At 43.4% G+C, this 18,097-nt stretch overlaps 1 protein-coding gene across 1 annotated transcript; it reads left to right on the top strand.

The window, feature by feature from the left end:
• Nucleotides 1–233: 233 nt before the first annotated feature.
• GGA2 (golgi associated, gamma adaptin ear containing, ARF binding protein 2) lies at nucleotides 234–17,679 on the top strand (the record flags this gene model as incomplete). The annotated part of the gene is made up of 17 exons (XM_085309869.1): nucleotides 234–264; nucleotides 951–1,035; nucleotides 1,741–1,816; nucleotides 2,303–2,401; nucleotides 4,373–4,496; nucleotides 6,147–6,250; nucleotides 7,433–7,513; nucleotides 7,958–8,095; nucleotides 9,010–9,091; nucleotides 11,164–11,280; nucleotides 12,432–12,605; nucleotides 12,872–12,927; nucleotides 13,213–13,364; nucleotides 14,136–14,305; nucleotides 15,213–15,382; nucleotides 16,064–16,174; nucleotides 16,787–17,679. Coding segments are annotated over 17 exons (1,881 nt in total), but the record flags the coding sequence as incomplete, so codon positions are not given.
• Nucleotides 17,680–18,097: the final 418 nt, after the last annotated feature.

Here is an 18,097-nt window from a genome sequence, read left to right as displayed (position 1 = left end):
GGCCCGGGGAGCGGCGCGGGCCGGGGGCGCCGCGCGCGGGGCTGCGGCCGCGGCCCTGCCGGAGCGGGCTGCCTCGCCGGGGCTCGCAAAGGCRGTCGCTGCTTTGGGCCCCGGGCAGCGCGGGCGAGAGGTGACCCCCGCTGTTTTGCCCCGCTTGGCTGGCGGGTGGAGCTGTGCCCCTTGCAGCGGGCGTGAGCCTGGCGGAGAACGAGAGCCTGCTCTGAACGCGGGGCTGTGCCGGCCCTGGAGATACGCAAGGAGCAGGTGGGCCCCTGGGCAAGCAGCGTAATTGCGTTCATTTCCTGGTGATTCGGGGAAGAGCCCCTCTCCTCTGCAGGGCGAACAAGCCTGCATGCGTGGCCGGAGGTGCTTGCAAATGCCTCAAGCTGCTCCGTCTCTCTCACTCCCCTTCTGCTTGTGCTTCCCCACTTTGCCCCTGTCCTTGCCCCCTAGTCTTGGCACAGCTGTTTGCACAGTGGGTTGGGGAACTAATTCAGCTGAAAAAGAGCATTTCCCCTGATTGCGCTGCGCAGGCACAGGGGGGGACCGCCCCCAGGGAGGGCACGGGCGGCGTAGCCCTGTTGCAGAGTGCTGCGCCTTGCCTGGGTTGCAGCACGGCGGGGTGTGTGAGCTGCCCYGGGAGAGCTGCCCCTAAAAGCGTTTTAACAGTTTCACGTGCTTTGTGCTAAACGCAGCATCACGCTGTTATTAGTTTCAACACCTCAGTTGATGCCTGTCTTTGACTCTTTGTTGACTCAATGCTGAGTTTTTTAGGCAGATATTAGTAATAGCTGTTTCCTGCTTGTCCTGCATCTCCTGTTTGTTTCTTTTATTTAAAAAAAAAAGGTCTAAAGCAGCTGATAGCCAGTTTAAGCTGTTTTCTGCCTTGTGCCACTCACTTGTACACCTCACACACTGAGACTATTCTCCTTTTTCTTTTCCTGTGTAAGATAAAGCCACTGACCCAAGTATCCCTGAGGAAAACTGGGAATGCATCCAGCAGTTCTGTGACCAGGTGAACACAGACATTGAAGGGTAAGGCAGACAGACAGTTCTTTGTATTAGYGCTGTGCTGTGCATCTGGTTTGAGCTTATCTCATTACTGAGTGGGGGAAATGAGATCTGTAAACCACAGTTTTGTGAAGCCTGGAGAGACAGCTGGGAGCACTCACTGGTCTCTGTTACTCTTGAAAGTGCCTGTACGAGAATGGGTAAATTACATGCAACAAGGTGTTTATGACAGCATAGTAAGAGATTAAATGTATAGGAATGGGCTATAACTTTGTTGATTGCAAGGCTGGATCCTCTCCTTGCAGTTTGGGGGTGGTGGGTTCTACCTTCTGTGCATTCACCAGCATGTTTATAGAAGTGGGTAATGATTTTAGCTGTGGTATTTGCAGAGAAGTCCTAAGTGACCTCAGCTGTGTACAGCTGTGGCCTTAGCTATCCCTTTCAGAGAGGCAATATCTCCACTGTGACTTTCCCCACCTTCCAGTTGACAATCTCTAAGTCTTTGTGAAGGAGCAAGAGCTGTGGAGCAAGAGCTCTGCACCCTCTGCCTGCATTCATGTGTCTTGCCCTTTGTGCGTCTAGACCCCAGGTCAGCCCTGTGCCGGAGGAGAGGTGTCTGTGATGTGGCATGTTGTGGATCTGGCGGTTGCTCTTCTCCACAGGGCAAAATTAACATTTGTTTTTCTTGGGAATCTGTGCATTATGTGACTTCCTTCTGTTACTCTCTAGCCCATCACTTGCACCAAGGCTGCTGGCGCATAAAATACAGTCACCTCAAGAGATGGAAGCTCTGCATGCTCTAACGGTAAGTGCTTTCATCCACATGCAAAGAGGGCTGTGATAACCTGGAAGTAGTTTGTGGAGTAGAGTCTATGTTTGTCTCTTCTAACTTTTCCTTTCATGATGAGTACATAAACTAAGGTATAACCAAGGGAATAATTGCTATTCTTCTTTCCCTCGTAGTTCTGCTGAGGTATTTCAGGGGTCTGCAGCTCTTGCTGTCTTGCCTGTGGTCTGTATACATGGTCAGTGACTACAAAAATTATTAGTGATAGGCAGAACAGAACAGTTTAACACAGAAATATGCTCCTTAAGAAATTTGGCCAAAGGAAAAATGCACRTTCCTTTTGTGCAGCTTCCCCAGTATATCATGCGTGTGTGTGTGTGTCTRCGTTGAGCTGCCAGAAAATTCGTAGATATAATATCTTAATAACAGAGTTTTTGTTTTTTTWAAAAAAACCCTAAGGATTGTGTGCACAGTTTCTGTTTGATACYGGTTTATTTTCTGCAGGTGCTGGAGACCTGTGTGAATAATTGTGGTGAAAGGTTTCACAGTGAAATAGCAAAATTCAGGTTTCTGAATGAATTGATAAAAGTGCTTTCCCCAAAGGTAGGTAGTTGTGGTTATGCTGGATAGAGCTGATATAACAGACTGCTTATTTTGGGTGGGATTTGAAAACTTTGAATTAATCTCAAAAAGTAGAACAGAGTTGTTGTTCTGTGCTTCCAAGCACAAGAGTTGGATGTAAATCTCCACGTAAATGATGCAATAATTTTTCTCCTTTTAAGGTTAGCAAGGAAGGGATATGGGATAGGGAGGAAATGGAGAAAGCATTGAATAATATCTTACTGCACTCTCTGAAAATGTGAGTATGGGGAAGGTGTTTTGTGCCTTGTAGGTCACAACTGCTAACTGACTGAATACAGCAGTATTTATTCTTCTTTCTCYCCAGGAATTCCTCCTGTGGAAAGCTTTTTCCTTTTGTTTCTCCCAGCTCTTCTGTGACAATGAGAGATTCTAGAGGAGCCTGACACTGTTCTTGTTACACCTTGGTCTATGGCTCCTTTGCCCTTCTGGTCAGGGAAATGACAGAGGATAGAGATGACAAGAGCAGCTCTCCCATCTCCATCTCTGTCCACGAGGATAGAGATGACAGGGGAGCCTCTCCTATGTTTTCCTACCATCTGTCCTCAGTGTCTTGTGCACAGGTTGCTATTTTTGTTGCTTCCTCATGCCAAAAGTCAACTTGAGTTTGGGTCCTGTTCTTTGGGCAGATTCAGATTAAATAGGGGAAGGAGGACCGGGCTTCAGCAGCACTTCTATTGAGAGTGTTGAGCAGTCAGGCAGAAGGCTCTGAGYCACCACTGTATATGCCCAGGGAGCTACAGCACTGCCTGAAGAACGAGGTTGGAAAGGATCACCTATACCTGATGTGGAAACTGTGAAGTCCCTTCTTGCTGCTCCACTTCTCAGCTTGGGATGCATTCATTCCTGCTTCCTGCTTTGGAGCACTTTGCCTCCTAAGTGTAATCTTTACTTCTGAGACGAGAAGCAGCTAGCAGAAATGGGAATTTCAGTTTGAAAAGTGAAACAAGCTGCAAATTCAGAGTCAATGCACTATGGTGCTCTGGTAGCTTCTTTATCAGTGAGAAGTGGAGTCCTGTTGCATCAGAGACTGAGTGATCTTCACACTCTTCTTTGCAACAAATAGCAGAACTGGGACTTTTAAGCAATTCAGTGATTGATTTCCTTTTTAATGAGAATGGTGCACGTTTACCCTTTAGGCTTCATTTTCCATTATGTTATGTCAGTTCAATGGCAGAGGAGCTTCACTGATTTTGGGGAAATGAAGCCGAACAGTAAAACACTTTTCTCTTGATCCCAGGTTTGGGAAAGCTGTTTCAGTGAAATAACAAAGTTTAAAGAGGGTAATACTATGGAGAGTTTTGCTTGCTATTTTGACAGAACAGATGTTGTTATATGAGTTTAAAATGCTTAGTGGTTTTGAAATTCACATGTGGCTTTTTTTTTTTTTTTTTAATCACTCTTCCAGGTATTTTTATAGTATATTAAAGTGGCTGCTCAAAGGCAGCAATGAGATCAGAGAAAATTTTCAAATGCTGAGAAAAGACAACTACTTTCACTTCTAGGTTTGTTCAGTTTTCATTTGCCTGGGTCTCGCTGAGACCATTGGTGCCATTTGCATTGCAAACAGTTAAAAGGAATGTTTAAAGTCCAGCACAGAACTATTTTCACTAAAATCAGAAAAACTACTCTTGRTTTCAAATAACTGATTGGAGAAGTTTTGAAACAGTTTCTTTTTGATTGTCATATAATATCTATGTAGTTGTCATACACTTGTAGCGTTCCACTTATTTACAGACACAACTCACACTATTGCATACRTGCAATTTCATCTACCGCAAAATAATGCAGTTGACAGCACTGTGAATAATGCGTTAGGAATCCATTTGCTACATGATCTCTGCATGTAAACAACTTGGCTCTAAACCTGTATGTCATATCTGGCATTAACTGGCTATCAACTTTTTTTTCTTACTGAAAATTTTTTGTTTTCAGCACCATGGAACCTGGTCTTCAGAAAAAGTCAAGTCAAGAGTCACAGAAATAATATTCAGTTGGACAGTTTGGTTTCCTCAGGAAGTTAAAATCCAAGATGCTTATCAGATGCTGAAGAAACAAGGTTTAATTCTGTTATTTCAGTTTCCTTTTTAGCCTTCAAAGTCATGTGGTTTCAGACCACAGATACCTCTCCTCTTTACTTTTGTGACTCAGTCTTTTCCATAAAATATTATGTGTAAAGAAAGAAGGACAAAGGCCACGCTTACAAGGCTATTTGGGCACTTAAGGATGCACCTAATTGTTTAAAGAGCTTTACTGAAGGATTGCCATATTGAGTCAAAGATAGTCTAATCTTGTGGCCCCTGTTCACACAGGACTCACCACTGTTGCTTAGGGAAAAATTACAGGACAAATTCAGAGTGATCTTTGCCCTGGAGTACTCTTCTAGGCTTATCAAATATGGATTTAGAGAGATCCTAAGTCAGATTTCTCATCCATACCATCATATTTAATAGTCCTCAATGGTATTTTCATCAATAAGTTTGTCCAATCCCTTCTTGATATCTCGTGTAATAAATTTCATAATTTAAGAAAATATCATAATACTTTCCATAGGAGTTCAGGGGAGTTAGGCACCTTGTTTAGGTGCTTCCCACTAGGTTTACTCTGTGCATCCTTAAGGATCTAAGTGGCTTTGCAAGTCTTCCCTTAAACCGTACTCTAGAAAGCTTTGTCACCGTGATTACAGTTCCTCTGTGCAGCTGTTGTCTGCAGGTTGGGCCATTGCCATGACACCAGGCACGTGTGCTGAGCAGGGGCATGGGATTGCTGCCGCTGCGGTGTTGAACACTTGGTGCAGTATGCCTRCTGCTGCAGAGAGCATGCTGATCCCTGAGCTTGCTAGACTTCAGGAAAGGCCAGGGACTGGGATGGCTAGAGCAGAATATGCTGCTGMTGACTATTTAGTAGCGAGAGGGAAGGGCTGCAAGATCGCACAGTGATGTAGCATTGTCTGCTCCTTTGTGGCTGTGAGAGTGAGGCAAGCGACATGTCTRCTGAGACCAGAGGAATCGGAACCTGCCTGGGAAGTGGCAGCCAGAGTATCTTCCAGCTGCCTGTGCTGACAGCCAGGASATCACAGGGGAGCACTCGCTGAGGGTAGCTCAGTGACTCTGGCCCAAGACGCAAGGACAGTGCATCAGTCAAGTGACAGCAGCACAGGTCTGATTAATCAGGAGGCTCCTGCTGAGTCAGCCAGGGTCATGCTGTGGTCTCGCATGTGACTGCCTGCTGTTTGCAGCCCCTGGCACGATCCACCGTAAGTGCAGAGAGAGCCTGCAGGTATGCAAGAGGGGGAGAATGTCACAGCATYGCTGCTGTCATTAAGGGTTCCTTTACTGCTTGGTTGTGTTAGTCTGTTGCCCTACATTTTATGGCTGTGCTAATTGTGACAATCATGCATGCTTGGAGATAAATACTGATGTGCTCCCAGTGCTCTCTCTATGAGGAGATTCTASAAATTCACCCAGAGGAAACTCATCCTTGTTTTGTTTTCTGCCCTGAAAATCTCATTTGGCCTTTGCTTAATTCACAGAAGAGAGGGAAATCTTTTGGTCTGAAATGTGTGCTAAGGCAACTCTTTGCTTCTGCATCTCATTCTGTAAAATTTTGGGGAGGATTGGAGGAACTAAATGCAAAATCCAATGCACTSTTGAGCATTGGTGTTTTAACAGCTCAGGCATCTCTGAACAAATGTTATTACCCATAACAGGGATTGTAAAAGAAGATCCCAAATTACCAGAAGACAAAATTTTACCTCCCCCTTCTCCAAGACCTCAGAATTCTATTTTTGACACAGATGAAGAGAAATCCAAGGTAAACCTTAAGCTTTTCATGTCTTGCTCTCCCCCGATTTTTACTGTTTGAGAAAACAATCAGTCATATATTGGATTTTTTTTGTTGTTTCAGACAGAATATATTCAGAATAATGCTAATACTTCTTGCAGTACAAGAGCTAGTTATTAGAATTGCTTGAGAACTCTTTGATGCTATGTCAGAAAATTTTACTTAGTCAGAAATGAAACTTTTTGTAGAGATAGATCACTTTCTCTTAAACTTTCTGGAAGGAAGGTTTCTCTGGTCCCAACAGAAGTACTAGACAGACTCCTATTTCCTAAGTAGCCTGTTAGTTAGAGTGCTCATGTGGAATACGTGGGTTCAGGTCATTCTCTGCCTGTTTCTCACATTCCTAATAGCAATCATCAGCTTTTGGGCTGTGCCAGAAAGGTTTTTTTTTTTTTTTTTTTTTTTTTTTTTTTTTTTTTTTTTTTTTTTTTTTTTTTTTTTTTTTTTTTTTAATAAGTACATCCATGTTCAATACAGGGGCTTGAGCTTATATCTCTTGTATCCTAAGAGAATGCCTTAACCACTGGGCTATTGAGGGCCCAGTATTTGTGTATTCATGGTTTGTGGACAACAGACCAGAAGAGGGGGAGAGACACCAGTGGTACAGTCTGAGCCTGTRTTCAGGGCATTCTTAGGAGTCCTCATGGTTCAAGAACTTGCTCAGTTTCCTGCAGCTCAGCTTTTACTTTTTGTGTGAAACTTCAGGAAGTCTCAGATTCATCCCATGTTAGGATGATAACATTTTGAAATCTTACAAATAAATAGTCAATGTGAGCAAGTACTGAGGAACCAGAGGACTTTAGTTMCACTACTGTTAGAAATGGGGAAATGCAAAGGGTTAAGGAGCTCTTCTACAAAGAGAGAATCTCTGTTAGATGCAGGTTTGTTTTTCCTCCAAGCTTAACCTGTAGATATTACCTGTTTCACTCATGCACCATTGACTTCTGTTTTGCTGCCAGTGTGTGCAGGCAACTGCAGGAGGCAACAATATAATTTTGATTAGATTGAGATATGAGCCCACATATTCTAGGATTACAGAAACTATTGTGACTGTGGGTGTGTCTGCTTATTTTCTCTTAATTGATGTGCATCTGTAGTATGGTGCCTAGGGAATGTTGTCCACATTGTTCTCTAATACTCTCTGTTCAACAGCTCTTAGCAAGACTTTTAAAGAGCAACCATTCTGAAGACCTGCAAGCTGCCAACCGCCTTATCAAGAGCATGATTAAAGAGGTAGGCACCAGGAAGAGCTGACAGCTGCTCAGGTCAGAAGCTGTGCTCACAACAGAGGAGGAGTGGAGCTGACTTCACAGTTCAGTTTTTGACAGTGGGCCCTCTWTAAGTGAACTGCATAATGCCTGCCACCTTATTGATATTAAAAGGAATACCAATGGGTAGGTCATGGGAACCTGGCAGTGAAGTAAGGTGAACAGTTTAAATGCCCCAGATGAGGGGCCATTTTCAATATTTTGTTATTCCAGTGTCACAGTGCAGGACTGTCTTATTTTGTGTTCCCCTAAAATAAACTCTTGTCAAGAAAAGGGAGTATTTGTACCCAGGAACCTGACATGTCAATAGGAAGTAACCCCCCAACAAGTGTGATTGAGTGACACAGCCAAGCATGTGCACTGATGGTACTAACCAAATCATCTGCTTTTATTTTATTTTGCATCAAAGGAACAAGAAAAATCAGCTAAAGTTTCCAGAAGAGTGAGTACAATCAGTGAGGTTTCTGAGAAAGTTAAACTCATGGATGAATTACTGGACAGCTACAAGAGACAAGAATTATCCAAATCTGACCGTGACACTCTACAGGTGAATGTTCCTTTTTCCTGCGTAAGAGAGTCTTTTGGCTGACTATAGCTGGGAGAGCCTAGGGCAACAAGATTCAAAGGGTAGCAAAGTGCACTGAACTTCAGCATAGGCAAGAGCATTAGGACAGCAAAAGTAGCTTCCAAAACCTGGATGAATAGTACTTCCCGTCAGTCTAATGGAAGTTGAAATGGAGCTGTCTCCTCCTGTGTCAGTTTGGTTTTCTCTTGCTATGTCAGTTGATTTTCTTTCCAGGTGAGCTGCTTTTATTGTGGTGTCTTATGGGGAAATGGTTCCAATAGTGGATTAACACAAGGGAATTTCCTTAAGCCCAGTTTAAGTAAGAACTTCTCCTTCTGTGGCTGTGTGTGACTCACTATATACAACAGGGTTTGGAGCTGGCTCCCTTTGGGAGGGCTGAGGTCATGGAAGGTGTAAGAGACTATAGATACAGATGGAAAAAAGTGGCTGCCACCATGCCACCTCCTCTCTAGAATGTCGAGAAGGGTGCAATACAGGATTTTGCATTCTCTGTGTTGGCTGAAATTGGTGGTCGTAACACTTGCTTCTGAGTACTGTGATTGATCCAATTGCTCCTGGATACAGCATCTTTTAAACTGGGTAATTTTATAGTGGTCTATCTTACACTTGTATGCACAGRGAGGATATGATTGCTAGGGAGATTCTAGCAAAACGTCTTTGTCCCAGTGGCTGTACTTCTAGTTCACTCTGGATTTTAACAGTGCAATAACTTGCAGTAACTATCAGCATTGGTAGTCCCTGTCCAGACCTGAGCAGAAAGACCATCTTGCTATTCTAGAGCTAGCATCACTTACAGGTGGTCACATGGGCGGAGAAAAGTATTCAAAGTATCTGGGATTTTTTGAGCAAGTGACATGAAACATTTTCATCCACAGAATCTGTTTGAACGCTGTGAGAAGCTCAGGCCACTCCTCTTTCGCCTTGCCAGTGAAACAGTTGATGAYGATGAGGCTTTAGGTAATGTTCAATAAAATATGGTACTAAAACTCCCTTCTTTGATCTCTGCTGTCCAAATCCCGCTGTTCGCTTAAGCAATATTAAGGCCCACAGAACTGTGCAAGCTTGTGACAGCACTGAGCTGGACTGATACCCCTCATTCCTGAGCAGCAGTGGCTCTTGCCTAATGCACATAGAAAAGCCCACATCTTCAGAAGCCCATCTCATTCCATAGCTGGCGCACTCCTCCCTGCTATTCAAGTTCTCTGCAATGCCAACCCTTGCTGTTCTGGGCTTCTACTCTACATTTACTGGGAGGAAAAACTTTGAAAGGCTGTCATTTTATGAGATGAGAGTTCACTTCCAAAGTTATTTTGCTTAGCCTTAAAGCTAGATTAAAACACTGGATTTCTGACTGTGAGTCAACGCTGTCCTTGGGTTTCTTTGCATTTAAGTTCCTCTATCTTTGTTTTGAGAAGTGGGATATTCCCTTCCCCTGGGAATGCTTAGGCACTTGCTATGGTTGGGCAGAGCTTCCCACTTTCACTTTTAAATCATGACCATGGAAGTGGCGTAAGACTCCTCCCACCTCTCCCTTAGGAAGCTGTTCGTTTTGATTTGGAGTCCAAAGTTAAACAATGAATCCGGTTTCTTTCAGCTGAGGTTGTTTCACAGTTTGTGAAGTCTTAGTGTTCAGGGAACAGAAGTATTTTGAAGTGTTTTCACTAGAGATACTGAAGTTTTCTTATCACATAAACATAGAAGAGAGAACAATTTTAGAATGTTTTTTGATTTTTGTAGATATTATAATAAGGAGAGCCATATGAGCAGAATATGTGCATTCCACAGTTGTGAAAGCTAGCTCTTCCCAGAAGATTGCATTTTACAATCTTGTGTGTCTGTCTTGAAAACATGACTGAAGTGTAAACTTCACTGGAATGATGTCTTGCCAAAAATGCAGACATCTTGAACAGCAGTCATGAGAACTAAGCTCTTGTCATGCCTCAAACCTCCCATTCATACCCACAATTGCCAGGGTTCTTCAGTTTTACAATGTTGGATTGTAGGCTCAAGTACACTCATAAAACTTGCACACAACAACAAAGTGACTAAGAGATGGCAGGAACTGCAAGTACTTTGGAAGTTTTGGAGCAGCAGGGATGGCGGGTTGGGTGGAAGGTGGTTGGTTTTGGGGGGTATTTTATTTTGGTTTTTATTTAAGTCTTTGCTTGTTTGCTTTCTTCTCTCCTTTCCCTCCTACTCTTTTATGTCCTGCAGATCAGTCCTCTTCTATGTGTTTCTTGATTATTACCTGARTTAACTTCTTCCTTCCTAATCATCCTTGATTTGCAACCTCAGCACTGAAATATTAATAGGAAAATAATTTGTAAGACATGGGTGATGGTCCTGCTGTGCTCAGCACTAGTAAGGTCTCCATTGGAATACTGTGCCTGGTTTCAACACCACATTCCAATATGAAGAAAATCCACACTAGCATAACAAGAATGCCAGGAGCTTTGGACTATGTTGCTTATAGCAACATAGGGCTATGCTATGGCTTAGAGCAAAAAGAATAAAAATGTTTTCAGACCAGAAAACAAGCCTGGTAAGAGACATCCATTAACGTGTACTTAAGATAAACTTGGATGSTGATTTGTTGTCCTCTAAAACTACTGTGGAGAGGACAAGTAGAAATGGGCTTAATTTGCAGGAAAGCAAATTTCAACTGGACCAGAGAGAAACTTTTGACTACTTTGGTAGTCATATTTGCTGAAATGTTTCTTTTTTGGATGTGTTTTGAGCAAATACTTATTGTATAAGAAGAAGCTGCCAATGTATGGCTTGAATCTTGAATTGTATTTATTTGTATTTTTGATTTTACTCTCTCTGGGTCTGAAAAAAAAATCATAGTGTTCAGAGAGCTGTTATTAAATAGAATCTAGCCAGTATCTTGGGCCAGATTGTCCTACGGGACTTTGCTCTAGGCAAGTTCTTAGATGCAGTCTGATTTTCTCACAGACAGTTTGGAAAGTGTCATGGAACCAACTCTTGTGCTAGAACAKTAATATTTTGTTTCGTATCTGGTTTTCCAGCTGAAATGCTGCAGGCCAACGACAAGCTCACACAGGCACTTGGACAGTACAAGCGGATTGTAGCCAGCCATGAAGACAGTGGTGGAGGTTCAGGAGCCAACTCCACTGATGCACCAGGTAAAGAGAATTCTGCYGTGTTCCGTGACAGCTTGCTTCTGTATATTATTTATGAATGGACCTTGGAAGGGAAATGGTTCTCGGAGACCAAATGTGCAGAAGATTCTAAAACAGGAAAATATGTTTGGATTTTGATGTCTTTCCTCCTAGCCTGGGAGATCGATAGCACTGATGTTCAGGAAAGGGAACAGATTTTTCGACATTACCTTGTTCTTAGTGAAGTAGATAYATAGATATCTAATTACTCTAGATGTCTTGGTTTTCTTTTGCAGATTTCTTCTATGCAAGTACAATCTAGTTTGTACCTTTTTCATTGCTCTCTTATAAAAATTCAATGAGAAATTTCAGATTGAAAAAAGGCATGGTAAACAGTACAGAAATGAAGGCATCACCAAATCCAAAGGTGGAACTTGAACACTCACCCCTCTTGAGTCTTTCAATAAAATTTGGGAAAATGGGACTTGATCCTTTTGATATCTGAAAGACATGAAACAAGGAGGAAACTTCCAACTTTTTCTGTTCATCCAAAAAAAAAAAAAAAAAAGCAAAGGAGAAAAAAGCATAAGAGAGAACACAGTTCTTCAAAGACCAGTATAGGACAGCTCCTTCTGTAGAGCAGTGGCAGGGTATGTTCACTTTCTCAGCCCTGGGAGGTGCAGTGCTAACCTGTTGTCTCAGCTCTCTCTGTAGCAAGAATGTTACAAGTTAGTGCCAGCAGTGCACTGAGGCAGTTTAGATGTAGTGACAAAATGCTGCCTGACTTGATATACCAGCAAATAATTGTTTCATATCTAGCTCTTGAGAGAGCTTTGCTTTATCCTGCTAGCCAGCCTGGATTTAGGTGAAAGGAGGATAATCTCAGTCACATTTCAGCCACCTTCAAAACGCAGTTTTGAAACGTTTCACGACTTAGTTTTCCTGAGAAGCTGTGGGGTTAGAAGAAGAGGTAGTTTCTTTCAGTTAAACTAATGGGTTTCACAATTTGAGACTTTATCAGGGAGTCTATAATCATCTTCATTTTCTTTTACATATATTGACTGAAAATGTTCCTGAATTTCTTCACCTGTGAGTCCTTTAGGGCATGCTTTAACCCACACATACTCTCTTCCTTGCAGAGTTAGTCTCTTTAACACTTTCTACTATTTTCAAAGCATGCCAGATACCCCCAAGACGGATGAAGAGCTATACACTGATTGATTTCTCAGAACTGGAGGCAACATCCCAGTCTCCCACAGACCAATTTGCAAAGATAATCCCTGCCTCCCGGCACAGCAGCACGACCTCGACCTCTACCTCTCTGCTCGATGAGGAGTTAACATCACTAGGTTTGTATGTGCAGCTCAGTACAGTGTTATTCCTGTTACCAGTGTTCATAGTATTTAATGAAGATAGAAGAACTTTGATTTTAATGTTGGTCCTAAGAGAAGGCAGAACCTTTTAGCTAAGGCAAGTGCCATAAGTTTTCAATAGTCTAGTTTATTTAATGGTGTTAGACCGCAGTCTAACTGCTATTAAGCACCACAGGAAGATTGTGGTTAATGAAAAACTCTTGCCTTCTATAATTGGTCTGTGCTTTTGGTATTTTCCTTAGATTTCATCAACTCTCCCGTTGTACAGAAACCACCACATGATTTTGGCTTAGCAGAGGTGAGTAATCCTTATATACTTTAGTCCCTACTGTAGAAAGGACAAAAATTGCATCAGGTTCTTGATCTCATAGCTTTCACTGGCTGCCTTGTTTTGTACCACCCTATTCTGAAGGGAAACTAAAATTCTCCTGCTCTACAGTGAAATTCTGCTGCAATTTGCCACCAAATTAGTCATATTTATTTCTAGTTTAAGTTCTGCTTAAAAATAAGATTCTTTCCAGTTGGGACAAGTTGATTTTTGTTGATGTAACATAGCATGAGCTAGAAGTGACTTATTTTTCAGGCTGCTGTACACAATGGATATAGTGAAATTGTAAGTGCCATGCAAACAGTGGGACTGAAGGAGAGCTGGGAAGACAGCTGTTTAGAGAAGAATGAATTTCAGGGCCTGGCTGAACAGCTATCTCCACCTTCCAGGATGAAGACATTATCCTTGTAAGCAAACTCTGTGCAATAGAGCCTGACTTTAGAGTTCAGGAATATTCTTTTACAGCAGTGAGGTTTAGGAAAGTCTTTAAATACAACTAGTTAATGAAGGCAAGCTATCCATGGACACATCAGCTCTTAAGCAGCAATTACACACCTGTTAATTCTGACTGCATAATTGCACACAAGGACCTTCCAGGGGAACAGTTCCTGTGAATTAGTAACAAGGTGTTCTTGAGCTAAAGGAATAAAAACTTTACAGTCAGGTCTTATTATAATAATTTGCGACTCATAAAATACTTTGACCAGCTTTCTTCAGCCTTGACAAAATAGTTTCCAAGGCACTCAGTTAATAGGGGATGACCCAAATTAGTCATCCACAGAGCTTCAGAACGGGTGACCATTTTGAGAAACTCATCCAGCCTGCCATAATATAGGCCAGCAATTTTTACTGGAGATTCCTAGCCTCTTGCACTGTCTTTGAGCTATTTTTTAACCTTACTGATTAGAGCTCCAGAGCCACCTGCATATGGGGAGAGCAGACTTCCAAAGCTCTGGAAACCAAAGTCCACCTTAACGAATGCCGAAACAGCAGCTTCTTCTATGTACAATAGGGACCATTTTCAAATTTCACAAGAACACACGGAGCTTAAGCTTGTGCTTTCTTTATACCTAAAAGGGATTGAGGGATCAGGAATGCAAAATAGACCTAACAGAGGATGGTATATATCATATAATATCTCCAGTTAATATAAGCTTTCTCCATGCTTTTCTTTCCAGGGATTTATCACCAATGAAATTGCACTTTCCAGATCTTGCAGATAGCTCAGTGGCAGAAACTTCGTTCTCCAGCCTAGGCTATGAGCTGAAGCCTGCTGCCTCTTTGCATCCAGCCTCCCATGATGCTTCTCTAGCAAACCTTTTTGTCCCTTTAACTTCAATTACACCGAGTAAGTGCAATATTTCTTGTGCCCCAACTCTGCTTAATGGAGCTCTTCTGTGATTTTTTGCAGGGGAGCAAGCCAAGGTAGCATCATGCTTTGGGGGTCAGCTGGACAAAAATAATGACTATTCTGTGAAGTACTTGCTGCATCTGAGAATTTCAGCAAGTGCTAGGAATCATGTTGTGGAAACATCCTTGTCCTCGATTCTCAGTAGCTGGCAGTTTTGTGCCCTGGRTAAAGTCTGTAGTGGGCTTCTGAACTGTTTGGCCTTAGCACCTTTATTCAAGTTTCAAGCAGCTCTTCTCTAGGATCTTAAAAGATATCTGTGGGTGAGAGTTGTCTCACTCCCTAAAGCAGAGCTCTTTTTTCCTCCTCTGCTTTTTGATTTAATGCCTAGCCCCATGTCCACTTACAGGGTACGTAGCACCACAGTGTCTCATAGCAGGGTGTGTCCTATTAAAGGAGGCCTGCAAAGCTTTGGCCATTGTTACTCTTGGAAGAGAGGGAAGAGAAGAATTTAGCAGATTTTGGAAAGGCTGGATGAAAGTCAGGTGTGGATTTACCAGGTAATGGCAATAAGGGGCTRAGTCTTGTAATGTGCTGCAGAATTATACTTGGCCTTTCCCATTGTATCTCTATTAGATCCTTACCTGACATCTCTGACTGTTAATATCTGAACTACCAGTCTCCCCATCTCTATTTTAGACATTCAGAATTCACTTCTCTGCCTCAGAGGCAAAATGTAAATCACAGGTAAGTGCATATGCTGCTTGGCCTATCAGTTTACTGGAGAAAGTAATATTTGCATGAGTGTTTCCTTTTTGCTGTTCCTTTATCCTGTCCCCACTGTTCTGCCTCAGAAGGGAGGGGCAGTTGCAGGCTTTGGGCCTTACCCTCCTTTTGTCTTCGGCAGGCAGTATCTGTCCACTTACTGTGTATGATCAAAATGGTTTCAAGGCTATGCTCCACTTCTCCAAAGACCCAGCTCCTGGCCGACCAGATGTGCTAGTGATGGTTCTTTCCATGCTGAGCACATCATCTCAACCAATTAAGGACATAATGTTCCAGGCTGCAGTCCCAAAGGTGAGAAGCCTATGATGAGTAAATGAGAATGGGACTACTCAGAAATGTCCTGAGAAGGTTTATTATTTCTTGCTTAGCATTTGCCTTGATTGTTGGAAACTGCATGGCTTATTTCCTCTGAACAGTGAACCTGTTGTGTGCTGGTGCCTGTGTCCCAGTTGCATGTTCCAGAGTATATCCCAGATCTTGAGAGAACTAAACAAGGCGCCAGACATACTGCTTTAACCCACTGTGTAAAGCCTCTGTGGGGGCAGCATGCAATTGTCTATTTAGGAATATCTGCTTTTAGATGTAGGCCATGGAAAGGGATGCATTTCATTAAAACTTTTGCAGAGTTGATTAAAGGAGCCATTGATGCAGCTACATGCAACTGTTTGTCTCGACCATATACTAGTAGCAAGAACCTAAATGCAGAAGCAGGACTTCTCTGGAATCCCCCTGCTTTTTAGACAAAATTATAGTGATTCTTTTTCATCCACATGTGAAGGATGGTTTCAGCAGAGCAGAACAGAGCGCTCCATGGCTGTTCCTTTTAGCACTTAACTGCATTCAGGGTATGTTAGTCTCACAGTAAATGAGAAAATCTGCTTGACGTATCTTTAACTAGCTCTGTGGTTTGGTAGTGCAGCCAGCCCTTTTTCAGTGTGGATCAAAATGTGTCCCCTTTGCTTTCTCTTTCAGATTATGAAAATAAAGTTACAACCAGCGTCTGGTTCTGAGCTTCCTGCCTTCAGCCCTTTTCTTCCTCCAGCAGTGATATCCCAAGTCCTGTTGCTAGCCAATCCACACAAAGTATGTGTGAGTGCTAATGCTGGTGGATCACTTTGAATGTGACTGTAATAAGTGGGGTATTTGTATGAAAAATGGAGAAAGTATTATTAGTGAGAAGCTGCAGGTGAGAGAGAGCAGTCTGGGCTGTGCTGGGAAGAAACATTTTCCCCACTGAAACAGCTTTTCACAGCTATAACCTGAAGGATGAACGGCACGTGCTGTGCTGCCTCAGTCTGCCCACAGTAACGGCATCTGGCAGACACTGCAGATGTTTGTAGCTAATGGAATGTGAGGCCACCGAAGGCACAACCCACAGGTGGCAGTTCTGTTGCACTGATGAATAATTACAAGATAGAAGATTGGTGTAAGGAGTCCTCTGCTACTGAGGAGACTGGCCAGGCCTGGGTTTCCAAGCATGCCCCTGTGTGGTTTGCAAAACAGTCTTCCTCCCAGTTATTCTCCTCACATGTAATGATGATCCAGGCCTTGTCCCATGCAGAGCTTCTGCATGGCTGCAGTGCTACATTCCCCTTTCTGAGCATGATTCACTGCAGCAAAGCTGTGAAAGATGAGAGAGAAAGAGACCCACAAATCTGCAACATAACATGCCCTCTGTATTTCTTTTTCTCATAGGATCCCATCCGACTAAGATATAAATTAATGTTCGTGCAAGGTGTCAAGCCCTTCAGTGAAGTGGGAGAGGTGACTGGCTTCCCAGAAGCAGAGCTCTGGGACAGAAGCTGAACTTCGTGAGCCTTGGACATTGCCATATTGCCTTATAGCAGTGGATGGGGAGTGAAGGCAAGGGGAGGGATTGTGTGACAGGAATGCCAGCCTGGGTTCATTAACAGCACCTTTTCTCAGGTTCTGTTGTCTCCTTCTTGCTCTTGGTTTCTTTGCACGTGTCTGGCAGGAGGAGCGTAAAGTAGCCGCTTCCGCACAAGCCTTTTTATATAGCTGACCCTGCTTTACAGGAGATAGTATTCTGCAGAGCCCTGCAGTTTGGGAGCCTGGTTGCTTCTTTCATTCAAATGTTTCCTGCTGCTTTCTGGGCCAGTTTTCCATGTTTCACTTTACATTTTTTTCTGAGTGAAAAAAGAATTATCAAGAATCAGACTTTTTGCAAGACTGCTTAGCACCAGGAAAGAGTCCATGCCAGGTATCTACCCACTGTGTTTTCACTGGTGTCTGTATGCTAATGTGCAGGTAAGAACATAAGAAATGGTGAGACTGGGCTATGCAGGCTCAGGTGAATGTGGTTTATATGGCCACGTACAAAGTAGAGAGTAAATAGAGGTGGACTTTTGGGCCAATCCATGAGAGAAACCTGCCGAGCATTACCAGCTTCTGTGTCAGTAGGACCTAGCTCCAAACTTGCTCTTGCTGTGGCTGCTGCTTCTGGGCCTTCTCAGCTCACAAGATGTTTCTGGGGCAGCCAGGGGATTTCTCCTTGATAAAGCCGCTTGCTGTATGTGCGCTGAGCGGGTTTCATGACTGCATAAAACCAAAGCTGTTCTGAGATTTTACTTTCTATTGTTGTTTGTTGCTTTTGTTAAAAGTCCCTTGAATTTCCCGTTGAGGGAGTGAAGGGGGAAGTTAAGAGCTGATTTGTTATGTCGGCTGGGTAACGTTGACCAAGTGACCCCTACTGATTAAGAAGGGAAAACGTTCTGTGGAGCGGGGCAGGACAGCTGCCTCCCGAACTGCTCTGTTTTCCGGGTAGACTGAGGTCCCTGCTGGCTCGGGGGAAATTTGCTCATCCTGACGGCTGATGGTGCTGTTGTGTTCGGGCCGCCCTGGGTCACGGCTGCCRCCTCGCTTTCCTCCAGAAGCCGCTGCGTCTTTCGGACGGAGCCCGGGCTCAGCTGCGGGCGGCGCGGCCCCCTGCCCCCGGCCGCCGTCTCTCCGCCCCGCAGACCCCGGCCTCCCCGCGGGAGCGCAGCG

The sequence above is a fragment of the Rhea americana genome, unplaced genomic scaffold (assembly GCF_003343005.1).
Source record: "Rhea americana isolate MKP2758 unplaced genomic scaffold, rheAme1 scaffold_305, whole genome shotgun sequence".
Classification (NCBI taxonomy): Eukaryota; Metazoa; Chordata; class Aves; order Rheiformes; family Rheidae; genus Rhea; species Rhea americana.
Note: the sequence above shows the minus strand (reverse complement) of the source record. Positions and strands in the feature narration are given on the sequence as shown.